The 12,371-nt window shown below is 40.4% G+C and overlaps 1 protein-coding gene across 2 annotated transcripts in view; it reads right to left on the minus strand.

The window, feature by feature from the left end:
• Window positions 1-6,800: 6,800 nt before the first annotated feature.
• Window positions 6,801-12,371, minus strand: part of LOC134642677 (MAM domain-containing glycosylphosphatidylinositol anchor protein 2-like) — a 191,157-nt gene continuing 185,586 nt past the window's right edge. For both annotated transcript variants that reach the window (XM_063494596.1, XM_063494597.1), the window contains 3 exons: window positions 11,294-11,424; window positions 10,731-10,827; window positions 6,801-8,266 (listed from right to left, as the gene is read on the minus strand). In XM_063494596.1, coding sequence (XP_063350666.1) covers window positions 8,178-8,266; window positions 10,731-10,827; window positions 11,294-11,424 — 317 coding nt within the window. In that variant the 3' untranslated portion in view covers window positions 6,801-8,177. The remainder of the gene's footprint in view (window positions 8,267-10,730; window positions 10,828-11,293; window positions 11,425-12,371) is intronic.

A 12,371-nucleotide genomic window follows, 5' to 3' on the forward strand; every position in this document is an offset into this window, starting at 1 on the left:
CTTCACAATCTTTTTTTGGCCACATTGTCGTGACACACCAATGTCACCTGTTGGTGAGAGGAAGAGGAATATGAAACTAATTGCCTCTTTGCTACTAGCCCCAACTCGGCTCAACCTGACCCTATTCGGTTTTGGTCGTTTTCCATCACAAGTAGGGATTGTAGAGAACCAGTTCTCAGTAGTCTGCTTGCCTATTGATTCCGCTTATCAATTCCATTTGCACTTGCACTACCATTTGCAAGTGCAAATTCCCCCACCTGGATAACAAAAATTAAAAAATGCACAGGTACATAAATCAATCTTCTTGTGGGGTGTGTGAGTGTGAGTATGAGTGCGAGCGAGAGAAAGATAGAGAGTGTCGAGTGTGAGTGTGTCTGTATGATGTACTTATAACGTACTTAAAGAGGTCCATGCCACCCCGGACCACCAAAGAACTGGGTTAACGATCAATCAGCTGAAAATACCGGCACAGTCTCCAGTGTGAATGTGGACATTACTTACTAAGGATGAGAGAAAAAAGTCTTTTGTGTTAGATGTGTAATAGATTACTTTTTTAAGCCCAACACTCATCACAACAAAGAGTGGAAATACCTATGAAGGAGTTGCTCTCATGACCCATCCAGTGACATCACTCTCTGGCCAATCAGTGGCATCCAGTCTGACATCAGCTCAACAAACTGTGTGTCTGTCGGCTCAGCTGGAGCCCAGGCTGAGTAGGTACTAAAAAAAATACCTGGTAACAGGTATTACCACTGAGTGGAAACCCTAAAAGCCAGATGAGTTCAGCCCAGTAGATACTATTGGGGAAGAGGTTTGTTACCTGTGTTAATAGGAAACTTTTGAATTCCACACAGTGTTACAATAAAAAAAAAAGTTTTGTTGTTTTTCTCTTCAGTATTTCAAAGTCATTTCAGTCTGCGTTCAATACAGCAGCTTCTGCTCAGGCTGCCACTCTATAAGCTTTCCTCGCTCAGGAGGCCCCTGCTGACTAAACTTTGGATGACTTTCAAGTCCCCCCCACACACCATTGTTACGCCTCTGTCTTTCCTTCAGATGTCCTTTTCTCGCCACAATCAACTCGCATGCTCTCAACTCTGAGAGGAAAACAAGCATGCCACATCTACAGAAGAACCACAAACTGGGAAGTACTGTCAAAGGAACAATTTGCACAACACAAAAGCTTTTGTTGAAAGTCCTTTGAGTGGGAGACAGGTGGTCACTGTGGGAATAACTTGGCTTTCTCTTTGAAAAACTATAGGGACAGGAGTGTCGAGTACTGACTAGACACGGGAACAAGAGGATTTGTGTTAAAGCATTCAGCACATAACACGGCACATTCTGTTCTTCGTCATTATATCCTTGTCTTGTAAATTCTCACAAAGCACATAAAATATTCCTTGTCTTTATTTTTTCATTAGTTGCAGGTATGGCACAAAAAAAATGGATGATAAATCCAAAGAAATACAGTGGAGGAAAAAAAAGTAAAAGAAGCCTGATCATATATAAATATAGAGCACAAAACAGAGAAGAGTGACAGGTCATCATTACAGGGTGTTGGCACAGAACAAGATAAATAACATCACTGAAACACAGCCTTCTCAACAACCTTGATATTACAGCATCAAATTTCATTATTTCCCGGGGTCTTTCCAAGAATGAAGTTGGGGGGGAGGGCTTTCAGTGCTGGCAAACGTCTTCATTTTGTCACCTGCATGCAGTCAGCTTCACCGATGGTAAATAACCAGTGCCTGCGAATGCTTTGCTTCAGCTTGGTTTGTGATTTCTAATCAGAGCGGGTAAGGGGAGAGGAAAGCCATCGACAGGCAGCCCGATTCACTCCAATAAAGGGGAAAGTTGGTGCCAAAAGGTGGCAGCTTTCCCGCTGGTAACGTTGACACACCGAGGAGCCGTGGCATCAAATAGTGACATCCCGCTTCTTTCCTGACAGAGTAAAATGAAATCTTTGAAATGTGTCTGCCTTGTCCAGTTATTTAGCGAGGCTGCTGTTGAGAAATCACTCATGACTGCCAAATCAGACAGCATGGAAGCTATTGCAGTAAGGTAGACATTTTACTATAAAAAACCCCCCCCACACACAGAAAACTGGGTAGTACGTTTCAAGTTTAAGGTGACGGACATTTAGCTCCTCTTTGAGTCCGTTAAACTAATATTTATCTGAATGCCAAAAACCTCTGCATCTGCCAATTTTGCCAGTACTGGTTGAGCCTTACCGCAGTACCAACCCCCCTCATTGGCACCCATTCTCTTTGCTGAATCAGTACCAAGAAAGCAGGGTGGTGTGTATAGTGATAATTAGGGCTAACAGCTGCAATTATATCGTGCTAGTGCAACTGAATTTTTTTTCTTTAGGGGAGCTAATAGCACAATGAATGGCACAATGTGACAAAGCCCTTCTTAGGTTGAACAGAAAATGAGAACATTTCCACTCAGAGAGAAATGTTGGCACTGTTCCTTTTAGAAACCCTCAAAGCACCAGGTGATAAGTGGTTAACTACAAGGTAAGATTAACAATTTTCTAGGCGTTTATAGCCACAATTTAGAAGGCAAAATTAAAAATTATACGCGAGTGTCTAAAATATTTAAAAAATAAACTTTGGGATCAAATGAGAGTTGGAAACTGGTTTAACTGCATAACTGAACAGGACTCCATTCTTTAACCTAAGATCTTTTCCCACAAGTAGTATATTGCGAAGTATGCACTTTCTGGGAATTAAGGCAATTCTTTGTTATAAATCACATTTTGTCACATAGCAACGAGTCATGGTTCTATTCACATGGATAAACTTTAATCAAATTTAGCAAAGAACTGAGAAATTGTTTTAACATATTGCCAGCAATTGTGTTCAATCTGTGGTCTGCACAATCTGTGACAGACCACAACCTTAAATGCTACAGTACCTCCATTTCAGTGGTATTAATGCTTACTGGGTACATTCATGCACAACTGCATTATTCATTCATGTATTCATCAATGCATAAATGATTTTCTTTGTAAGAACTCAAGATAAAACAGCATTGAAAACTTTGCTTTCTTAATACTGCGAGACACCACCCCAGCTGACGTTAGGTCATTGACTTTCCAGTTAAATGAAAGACCGGTACGTATAATTTTTGTTACACAAGGCAAACCAAACGTGTCATCTAATCAGGGAGGAGGGTGAAACTGCAGTCTAAGAGAACAAACAGCATCTCTGTAAGATACACTGCAGCCTGCTCTCCTCTCCCAACAACCAAATGTTTATTGCCTTTTCCATGCAATAAAAACTGACTTGTGATGCTTGTTTTTACTAGTGTTACAGAAGTAAAAAAAAAAAGAAGAAAAAAAAGAGGCAATTTCTAGTGTACGCTGTGACCAGCACGACGTAATGCAATGCATTACAGCCGGCCCAAACACCTTATTTGTAACGAGCCGTATTTATCATGACTGCAGGCTTTAGTACTTCAGCTCTGAGCCTCCAACTCTGAGGCTGTTTTCTAGTGGGTTTGATTGCTGCATACTGAAAGAAAAACATAACGCAATCAAAAAAAACAAACAAAAAAACCCACATAACACCCAAGCTTCAAAAAAGGACCTTGGAGGGAAACTATGTTTCAGTGAGAGGAACGTGAAAAAGACTATTTAGAGAAAAGGTTAGTAAAGATAGAAAATTAACTGCACGTTTTTCATAAAAATGCACCAATGTAGGATTAAGGAGCTGCTGCTGCACACAGAGGGAGATGTATCGGGTTATAAGGGCTTACCTGTAATGTAGGATATGACTATTGAGCAGACAGTAAATATAGCAAGCATCACTTCCGGCATGTGGTATGCTTAAGAATTGCGTGATTTTTGACTTTTATTATATTGCAGTACCTACGGTATTCCAATTATTGCACACCATTCTACAAAAAAAAGGTTTAAGACAAAAGTCACTTAAAAACATATGGCACTAATACCGCAACTAATAAAACAGCTGGAACAAACAGCAAATGTCATGGGTCCGGGTACAGCGATAAATAACAAAACACTTGGCAAATGCAGTCACGTTAAGCTGCAGCACCTAAACTAATCTCGAAACAACTCATTTCCCCTTCTTCCTTTAAGAATACTTCACACCTTCTGCCAACGCAGATGCTTCTCATCATCAAAATAAAGTCGGTAAACACTCTACACTAAGAAAGTGTCACACAACACTGTTTACATATTCAAAACTGTTAATCCCCCCCCTCAATTGTACTTGGAGGACTTTTATCAAGAAAGAGAGCACAGCTGAGTGTGAGCTACTCACTAGACTCACGTCCCTCAAAGGGCAGACACACACACAAAGGGTGTGTGTGTCTGCACAGAAATGGAAATCAAAGGCACAGTGAGAGCTGCGAGAGCATGGAAATAAACAATGATCCTTTTGGCAGTATAATTTCCGCCACTATTAGCCAGCCTTTTCTCAACCCAAGTGAAATTTTTTAATTTGCATGAATGTACCCAATATGCATAAAAAAATGAAATATATTTATATATATAATGCACCATGAAACAAAAACAGAAATGAGGTCTGCCACTCGTAAATCTAATATACACAAAGAAGATAAACAGGAGTTTTGCATACTTTTGGTTGTTATTTTAAAGCAATAATTTGACATTTTAGGAGGAAAACAAAAAAACCAAAAACATTCTTTGACCAGAGGAGATTTTGTTTTTTCCCATTTACTATGAACAGAGCACCAGCCAGTTAGCAGAGCACAATGGCTGGACACAGGAGAAAAGAGGAAGCCTGGCTCTATCCAAAGATTACAAAACATGACTGCCAGCACTTCAGCTTGCTAATTACCTCATTAAATCTCTTTTGTTTAATGCTAAGTCTAAATACAACAGTTGGTGGTCTTACAGTGATGGGTTGGCCTATTTGGGAGCTTTGATGGCCAATGACTTCCTGTTGTTCCGACCCATTGTTTTAACATGATTTTTTAGCAATTAAGGAAACATGATATGCCATGATGAACTTCAGAGGTGCTGGTTGATTGCTTTAGTTACCCGTGCACAGATCCAGCTTACCTGATTTCCCTTATTAGGTCACACTCTGCAAGCCTGTTTCCCAAAATGCCAAATTGTTCCTTTAAACCTTTAAGTAATCTGTCAGTCTATCGTATTCTTCTCATTTGCTGAGCTTTTGTTCTCACTGTGAATCGACCAGGTACTCCAGGATGTAAAAGGAACAGTCACCAGCACATCTTGAACTCATATCCATACTTAATAACAGTGACGACTTGAACGGGGCACTTTGGCACTTGTCATTACCTACTATATCGCCGGAGGATATAGCAACTAGCTAATGGAGATTGTATCTGAGATTATATTATTTGGAAACTGTCAAAGTCTGTGTCAAAGTCAGACATACTTGATGTTCTTGATGTGTCCAAAACAACCTATAAAAGTCTGAAAGTTCTCATCATCAAAAGCACACAGAAAACATATGTTTTAGTAAGACAATACATCTAGTAAAGAACTCCCAAGAACTCCATTTACATTCAGTGTGATCCTAAACCTTGAAATGAAAATGTCTGAGATAAAAAAAACAAACAAGAAGAAAACAAAGAAAACAGGAATGGATAGCAGATAATATCTGTGATCTCTGTAGTAACATCACACAGATTGTAACAATATTGTTAAGATGCCCTGAAATGCTCATCATTCTGCTCTGTTTTGATTAGCATATTTATCTTCTTTACATGTATCAGTTTCTTATCACACCTATTGTACACAGCTTGATGCTCACACATGTACACTACCCACTCTGACTAACCCAGGCTTCCACTGAAGAGGCTACATATAGTGAACCACAACACCAAAATGAACCTTTACCCAGTTTATTTGCTTTCTCCGCCGGGTTTCCTTTTTTGTTCTTTAATGCGTGGTTGCACTTTAAATAAGAAGATACCGAGTTTTTTAAAAAAAAAAAAAACAAAGTTCAATTTTCAGTTTTGTTACAGACAGCGGAAAAGCCTGAATTTGTGGGAGTAGGTCACATATGTGCGAGAGAAATATAAAATGGATTTTAATATGCTGAACTGTATGTTGTGCTTCCTGTACTCCAACATAAAACATATATCATAAACCTTTGAATAGAGCTTCTTTAACATTTACAAGTTATACATTTACCAAATTGGTTTGCTTCTTTTGCTTCCATCAGCTTTGATATTTCAGCAAATGCAAAGGGAGACAACAAGAAGTAAAAGGAAGTTAAGTCATTTTTAACAGAAAAAAATGAAAATAAATAAAATAAGAAACAAGACACAAGTCCTCAAAAACGTTTGTCATAACCAACAATGAACGGAATTTTTCATTTTCTTATTTTCTCTTTTTTACAATACATGTTTTTTTTTTTTAAAAACCCCGCTGGTTAAGGTTATGGTCTCAGGTAGATCTTCCACAGTCAATCTTCACAGTTTGTGTAAAAGCAGAGAAACATTCTCGCTAGAGTAATAAAATATCATGACTATTATTATGGTCATTATTATCTTTTATTCTCGTATTGTTCCATAGAAATGGTGGAGGATAGGGGTGAGGCGTGTCACCCTAATGAAGCGCCTGCAGTCCCAAAGTTCCTACTCTCCTCCCTGTACAACGCAATGTTTTATTCAGCAGTTGTTCTTTTGTTTTGTTAAAAAAAATTCTTGCCCGCAGGGGAGGAGAACTGTGGGAATGGAGAGTGGGGTAGTCATTCGGTGAAGTGTCTTTATCCTCCTCTATGATCTTAAACTGTTTTCCTGCACAAGACAACCCCCCCCCCCTCCCCCCAAAACAAAAACAGAACAAACAAGGAAACAAACAAAAAAGGATCCAGAGCCTCACTTTGACCGTTGCCACACTTTTTTCTTTTTTGTAATCCAAATTGTTTCCAAACCTGTGCTCAGGGTCTGCCAGCACTGCCTGGTTGGCTCCCCTCACATGAAACTGTGCATAGGCATAGGCTTAGGTGCATGCACACACAGACACACAAAAACGCGCGCCCTTGCACACACGCGCTGATACTCGCGGGCGACTGCTCCATCGGGAGTAAAATCCGGACGCGGCACAACCCCCTCTCTCGATCTTGAACGCGCCTTGCCCTCCCATCAGCACTTGTGGGGCAAAAGAAACATGTAGAAAATAGCCCATCAGAGGAAACATGAACAGAGACTTGTTCGATGTCGATTAACACCCAGGCTCACGATTCGGTTTGTAATCTGAAGGCACTTTGTTTCATGGCAGAAAGTAAAGTGGCTTCTGTTCCACAGGCAGATCGCTGACTGAATATTCGAGTGGGGCCTCGCTAATCGGACCTTCCTCTACTCTCTGCCTGTTTTTCCTCTCCCTCCTCTGCTCTGTCTCCTTCTCATTTTTAAGCTTGAACATCTCTCTGCCTTCCAGTCCACCTGTCTACACCTCTGCTGAGCCTTCTGCTCTTATTGTTCTGCCACCATACCGTCAGTTGGCCACTTGGACTCGTGAGCACAGTGTTAAAAGATACGTAGGCAGCTACAGGGGAGTAAGCAGACAGAACTAAATGTTGTCGGAGTCCTTGTTTTTCTACAGTACAGCACCGAGCAGATAAAGAAATGCCAAAGAATGACACGAGGCTGGGCTAAAGTGAAAAACAAGTGTCGGGGATTGGCATCTGGTGCAAGAAAATGGAGATAAAGATACACAGAGAAAGGTCAGATTGAATGTATTGATAAGCAGGGAAATGTTACTTCATATTCAAAAAGTCAGCAGTGTCTGTATTTCCTTCCATCATCGAAGGAAGCTTTCCGGCGCCTCGTAAAATGGTTCTTGTGCTTTACAAACTGCCCTCCCTCGATGCTTGTGATCTCCTCCGCCGGTCCGGGCTCATTCGTCGCCGACCTGCCTTTGTGCTCGTAAAGACGTCCAGAGTTCTGCGCCGACGGGTGTTTTTCTGTAAAAGAGGTCTCTTTAAAAAAAATGTAGCGCATCTTCTTTATTTACTTTTTGTGTAACTTTTTAATCACTTATTTTTTCTCTCTCGCTCATTTAATAACTGCGGCCTTTCTGTAGTCTGCAGTCCATGGGGGGACCCCGCTGCTTTCAGGATGCATGAATCTTTGGTGATTGGATGTTGAGGGTACAGCTCACAGACGGCGGCTCTGAATATTCGCCTCTGAGATGATGGAGAAATGGGTCACCTTTGACCTTCCAGGAGGGTCAGCACCAAGGTGACACATAGCAGCCATATATGGCAGGATGTGGACAGAGCCTTGGCGCTGAGATCTAAATGGGGGGGAAAAAGAAATAAGCAAACATTTCAATACAAACATGGGAAGATAAGTGGTGAAGGGAATACTCTATGATTTTATTACTCATGCTATTTAATATGAAACTATGGCTTTATCCATCTGTAGCATGCTGATTCACTTCAGAAATATGTTGAGTGTGTTGAATACTAAAGCTTTTCCATTTAGCCAAATACAAGACTATGCATACAGAAATATTACTAACTCAGCAGTCAATTATTCATGAAAGAGCTATAACATCATGATTATCCCTGTGGCTTTCACTATCTTTTAATGAGCTTTTAACTAGTAAATAATGGGCTGTTACCAGCAAAGAGCTCCGCTGCTAAAAGCTAATGAGTTGCTCGGTAACCACAACAATTGGTCAGTTCAGCTTAAAGATCTGAAGATTCGGTGTGCAGACGTAAAAGTCAAATTAATGCTCTCATCTAACATCTGTGCACGAGGCTGCAGTGGTCAGCATTGTGTTTGCGCGATGTTTTTGTTCTGTTTCTGTTCTGGGCTTTAGGTTAAATGGTGATTTTAAATTCACTACATACAGCTGAGGTCAGAAGTTTAAATACACTCACCATGGGGATGAATGTCATGGTAATTATGGGCTTTTAATGATTTCTTTAAAATGATTAGACAGCATACATCTTTAATTGCTGAAAAACAAGAACTGGATGCACAAGTTTTAAATTATTTTGAATTTTCTCTAATCTACACAGGGTCCAAATTATATATACAGGCTCCAATACATACGTAGACCACCACTAATATTTGGACTAGCAAGTTGCACTTTGACGAGACACTTCATTAGACATCAACAAGCTTCCGGCATAATTCTGGTTGGATATTTGAGCGTTCTTCTTGGCGGGATTGGCAAGATCCTTTTAAATTGTTTGGTTTCCTGGCACAGTCCTGGCTTTTAAGCATAATCTACACTCAAAAAGTTTAATGTTAGCCTGCTTTATCCATTCCAAAACCAATTTTGATATGTGTTTGGGATCATTTGGAGGTAGTTTATTATTTTATCAACAGTTTCCACTTCATGGCGGGCTTGAGCATTGGTGGTTCCTGGGTTGTTCATTAACATCCTAACCAATTTCCTATCATCTCAGAATCACACTTTGGGTCTTGTACTTATGTATAATTGTTTAAACTGATTATGCGCAGTTGTTTGGAAAGGGCCCATTAAGCTTCTGAAATAGCCTTTCCAAAACCCCGACCTCAACACTAGTCATTTGAGGACTGTGCTTAAAAGCGAGGTCTGTGCCCACAAACCAACTAATTTAAATGAACTCTACTAATTGTGCTAAAATAGGTGGTCAAATATCCAAGCAGAATTATACCAGAAGCTTGTTGATGGCTACTAAAAGTGTTTGGTCAATGTGCAACCTGGCAAGGGACAAGAAGCCCCAAATTAAAATTACATTCAGGTGTATGTGAACTTCTAACCACAAATGAAGATGACTGTGAGGAACTCAACACTATCACAGGTGTATCCCGTGTCTTTCCTAAAGTAAGCTGGCTCCAGAACACCCTGCCCACAATAGCTGGATAAAATAGATGGATCTCCTGCTGTGCAAGAAAGCAAATATTCGTTTTCTCCCATATGTTTTCTACTGTGCTGCTAACCTCTTTGAACAAATCCTAAAACAGACACAACGAAGCATTTTTCTTTCTGAGGTGGAAAATCAGTCAGAAGTCATCTCTCATCATTCCTCACGAGATCTTGCTCAATTTTCCCCTCTCACATCACGCTGAATCATGTAAGATTCATTGCGTGAGATTGAATTGCATAATTCATAACATTACTCTGTCCTCAGCCCGGGCGAGTACTCCTTTACTTCCAAAATGAATTAATGCTGTCGCTTTGAATCATAATGCACCCAAATGAAAACTAACCTATACAATAACAAACTCACAGCAACAAAAACAACGCATCTTGCAGACCGAGATCACTGTCTCTGATTGCCGTTAGATGGGCAGTTATTTTCCACCACGGACGTGAAAAATGAAAACAGATTATCTTGATTCATTTATGGCATGTTAAAGAGATGTCTAAGTCTGAGCGGCTTTTGGAAATAATTCCTCCAGAATAAATAATGGGAATTAAATCAAGGGAACTATATTTGTCTGCCAACCAATAATGCCCTGTCAATTGCAGGCCATTTTCCGTGTCCTGTTTTCTGTTTTTTACCTTCTGTTTGTTCCAGCAGCGCAATTACAGTACTCCACTCAGCCAGCGCGGCTATCATTCATGTGATTACACACCCTGTTGCCATGGCAACCATGCTTTCCCCATGAGATGGTCGTTCTATGCTGCCAGCTGTCTAAGATTAGATCCTCTCTCATAAATCTGAACCTTGTCCGGTGAGGTAGAGAGAGAGTACCTGGGACTTAGATAAGAGGGACAGAGGAGAGGATGGAGGAGGCGGATGTGTGGTGCTACTCACTGGGCGGCGGGTCTCGACACTCCCCTTCCTCCAGCGTGATATCATCAATAGCAATGTCTCCTTCAATGCCCGGTCCCCGAATCCCTTGAAGTACGACCTACAGAGAGTAGCACAAGTCATTATATTGAATCTTGAGAGAGCAGGAAAAAAAGGGAAATTTGAACTGCAGTAAGATAAAGACTGAGTCAATGCACAGTGTAATTTAGCTAAATTACACCTTGGAAAAAAGCCTTAAAAAACACAACAGCAGGTGGCAAGTATTTGCTTATAACGTCACAAAATTTAAAACCAAGACTGTTGGAAGCTGCAACTAAAGTTACCTATTTTACAACTAAAGCTGTAAAAATGATGGAAGTTTTGCAGCTTTTCATCATCCACTCACAAAGTTCAGGCTTCCTGATGGAAAAGCGTGTCATACCAGACATTTTGTGGGAATGCCGGCTACTTCTCACAGTGTTTAGCCCCCAGGGAAACCAATACCACACAAACACAGGCAAAGAAGAAAATAGAGGGCACCGAGGGAAACGCTACTGCATATTGAATGAAAGTTTTTTTAGGCTCACCTGGAAAGACGATGTTGGGTGGATGCTTACTTTGGCCTGCTTCCAGCGGTCACCTTGATTGCCACTTAGCGACCACACGAGGCCTTCTGAAGCCGTTTGACCCTTTTGCTTTAGGAATGCATTTAGCGTTCCTGCATTGAGGAGAGAGACAGTTGGACTGTTGCCAAAACATTTTCTAATGGCTCAAAAGAAAGTATTCATATCTTGGAATTATGGCTTAATAATCATTATATGTTTTCATTTTATAGTGCTAACTCCTTTTGTCCTACATTTAAACTACTTCCTCTGTATTATGCCCGCAAATGGCAACTTACTATTATTTAATTTAAGTAGGTCATTAGAAATTAAGGTAACTGGTCGATTGTAGCCACCTCTCAGCAGTGCATGAAATCCATGTGAGGGGACAACTTGTGTGCAAATGGAGGCCGAATCCCATATGTTTATGTTGGAGTAACAAATATATGTATGCTTTTGCAGAGACTTTCAATAGGGTATACGTTCTGCAAAGTTAATACAAAGAAATTTAAGGTGCAGCAGGCAGAAAACGTGGAAGAAAAAAATAGCAGAAGATAGAGAGCTTTCTTCCGAGAGCTCCCCTTCTTTAAGCCACAGTTACAGGTAAGTACATCTGCTTTAAATACCTTTTCAACTTTATATTGACTATTGAATTCTTCATTTTCACCAGGTGACAGTATTTTGTTTGACATATTACCACACTTGGTTTTACCGTGCTATGCGGCCTTTTTTCAACCCAATGTCACGGCAAAGCGTTGAATGGACACGGTGGACCGGCATGTCTATTACACGTTTTGCCAGGATACTGGGTTGCTTTTTCTGCTCCTTACAGTGCTTTATAGTTCTAAAGTGATCTAATATGAAAAGATTCGTTACAAGGCAAAGACTGCTGTCACAGGCTTGATTTTGTAAAGTCTGACACGCTGTCAGGGGTTCAAGAGTATAGTTCCTTGTAAGATCATTTGAATTACAATATGCCGAAATAGGAACATTTGTCAGCACCAACCACTGTTGTACTTCATGTACAATTCCTTCAAAAAGTAATCAGACATCTTAACGTTTT

Source organism: Pelmatolapia mariae, linkage group LG15, assembly GCF_036321145.2.
Source record: "Pelmatolapia mariae isolate MD_Pm_ZW linkage group LG15, Pm_UMD_F_2, whole genome shotgun sequence".
Taxonomy (NCBI): Eukaryota; Metazoa; Chordata; class Actinopteri; order Cichliformes; family Cichlidae; genus Pelmatolapia; species Pelmatolapia mariae.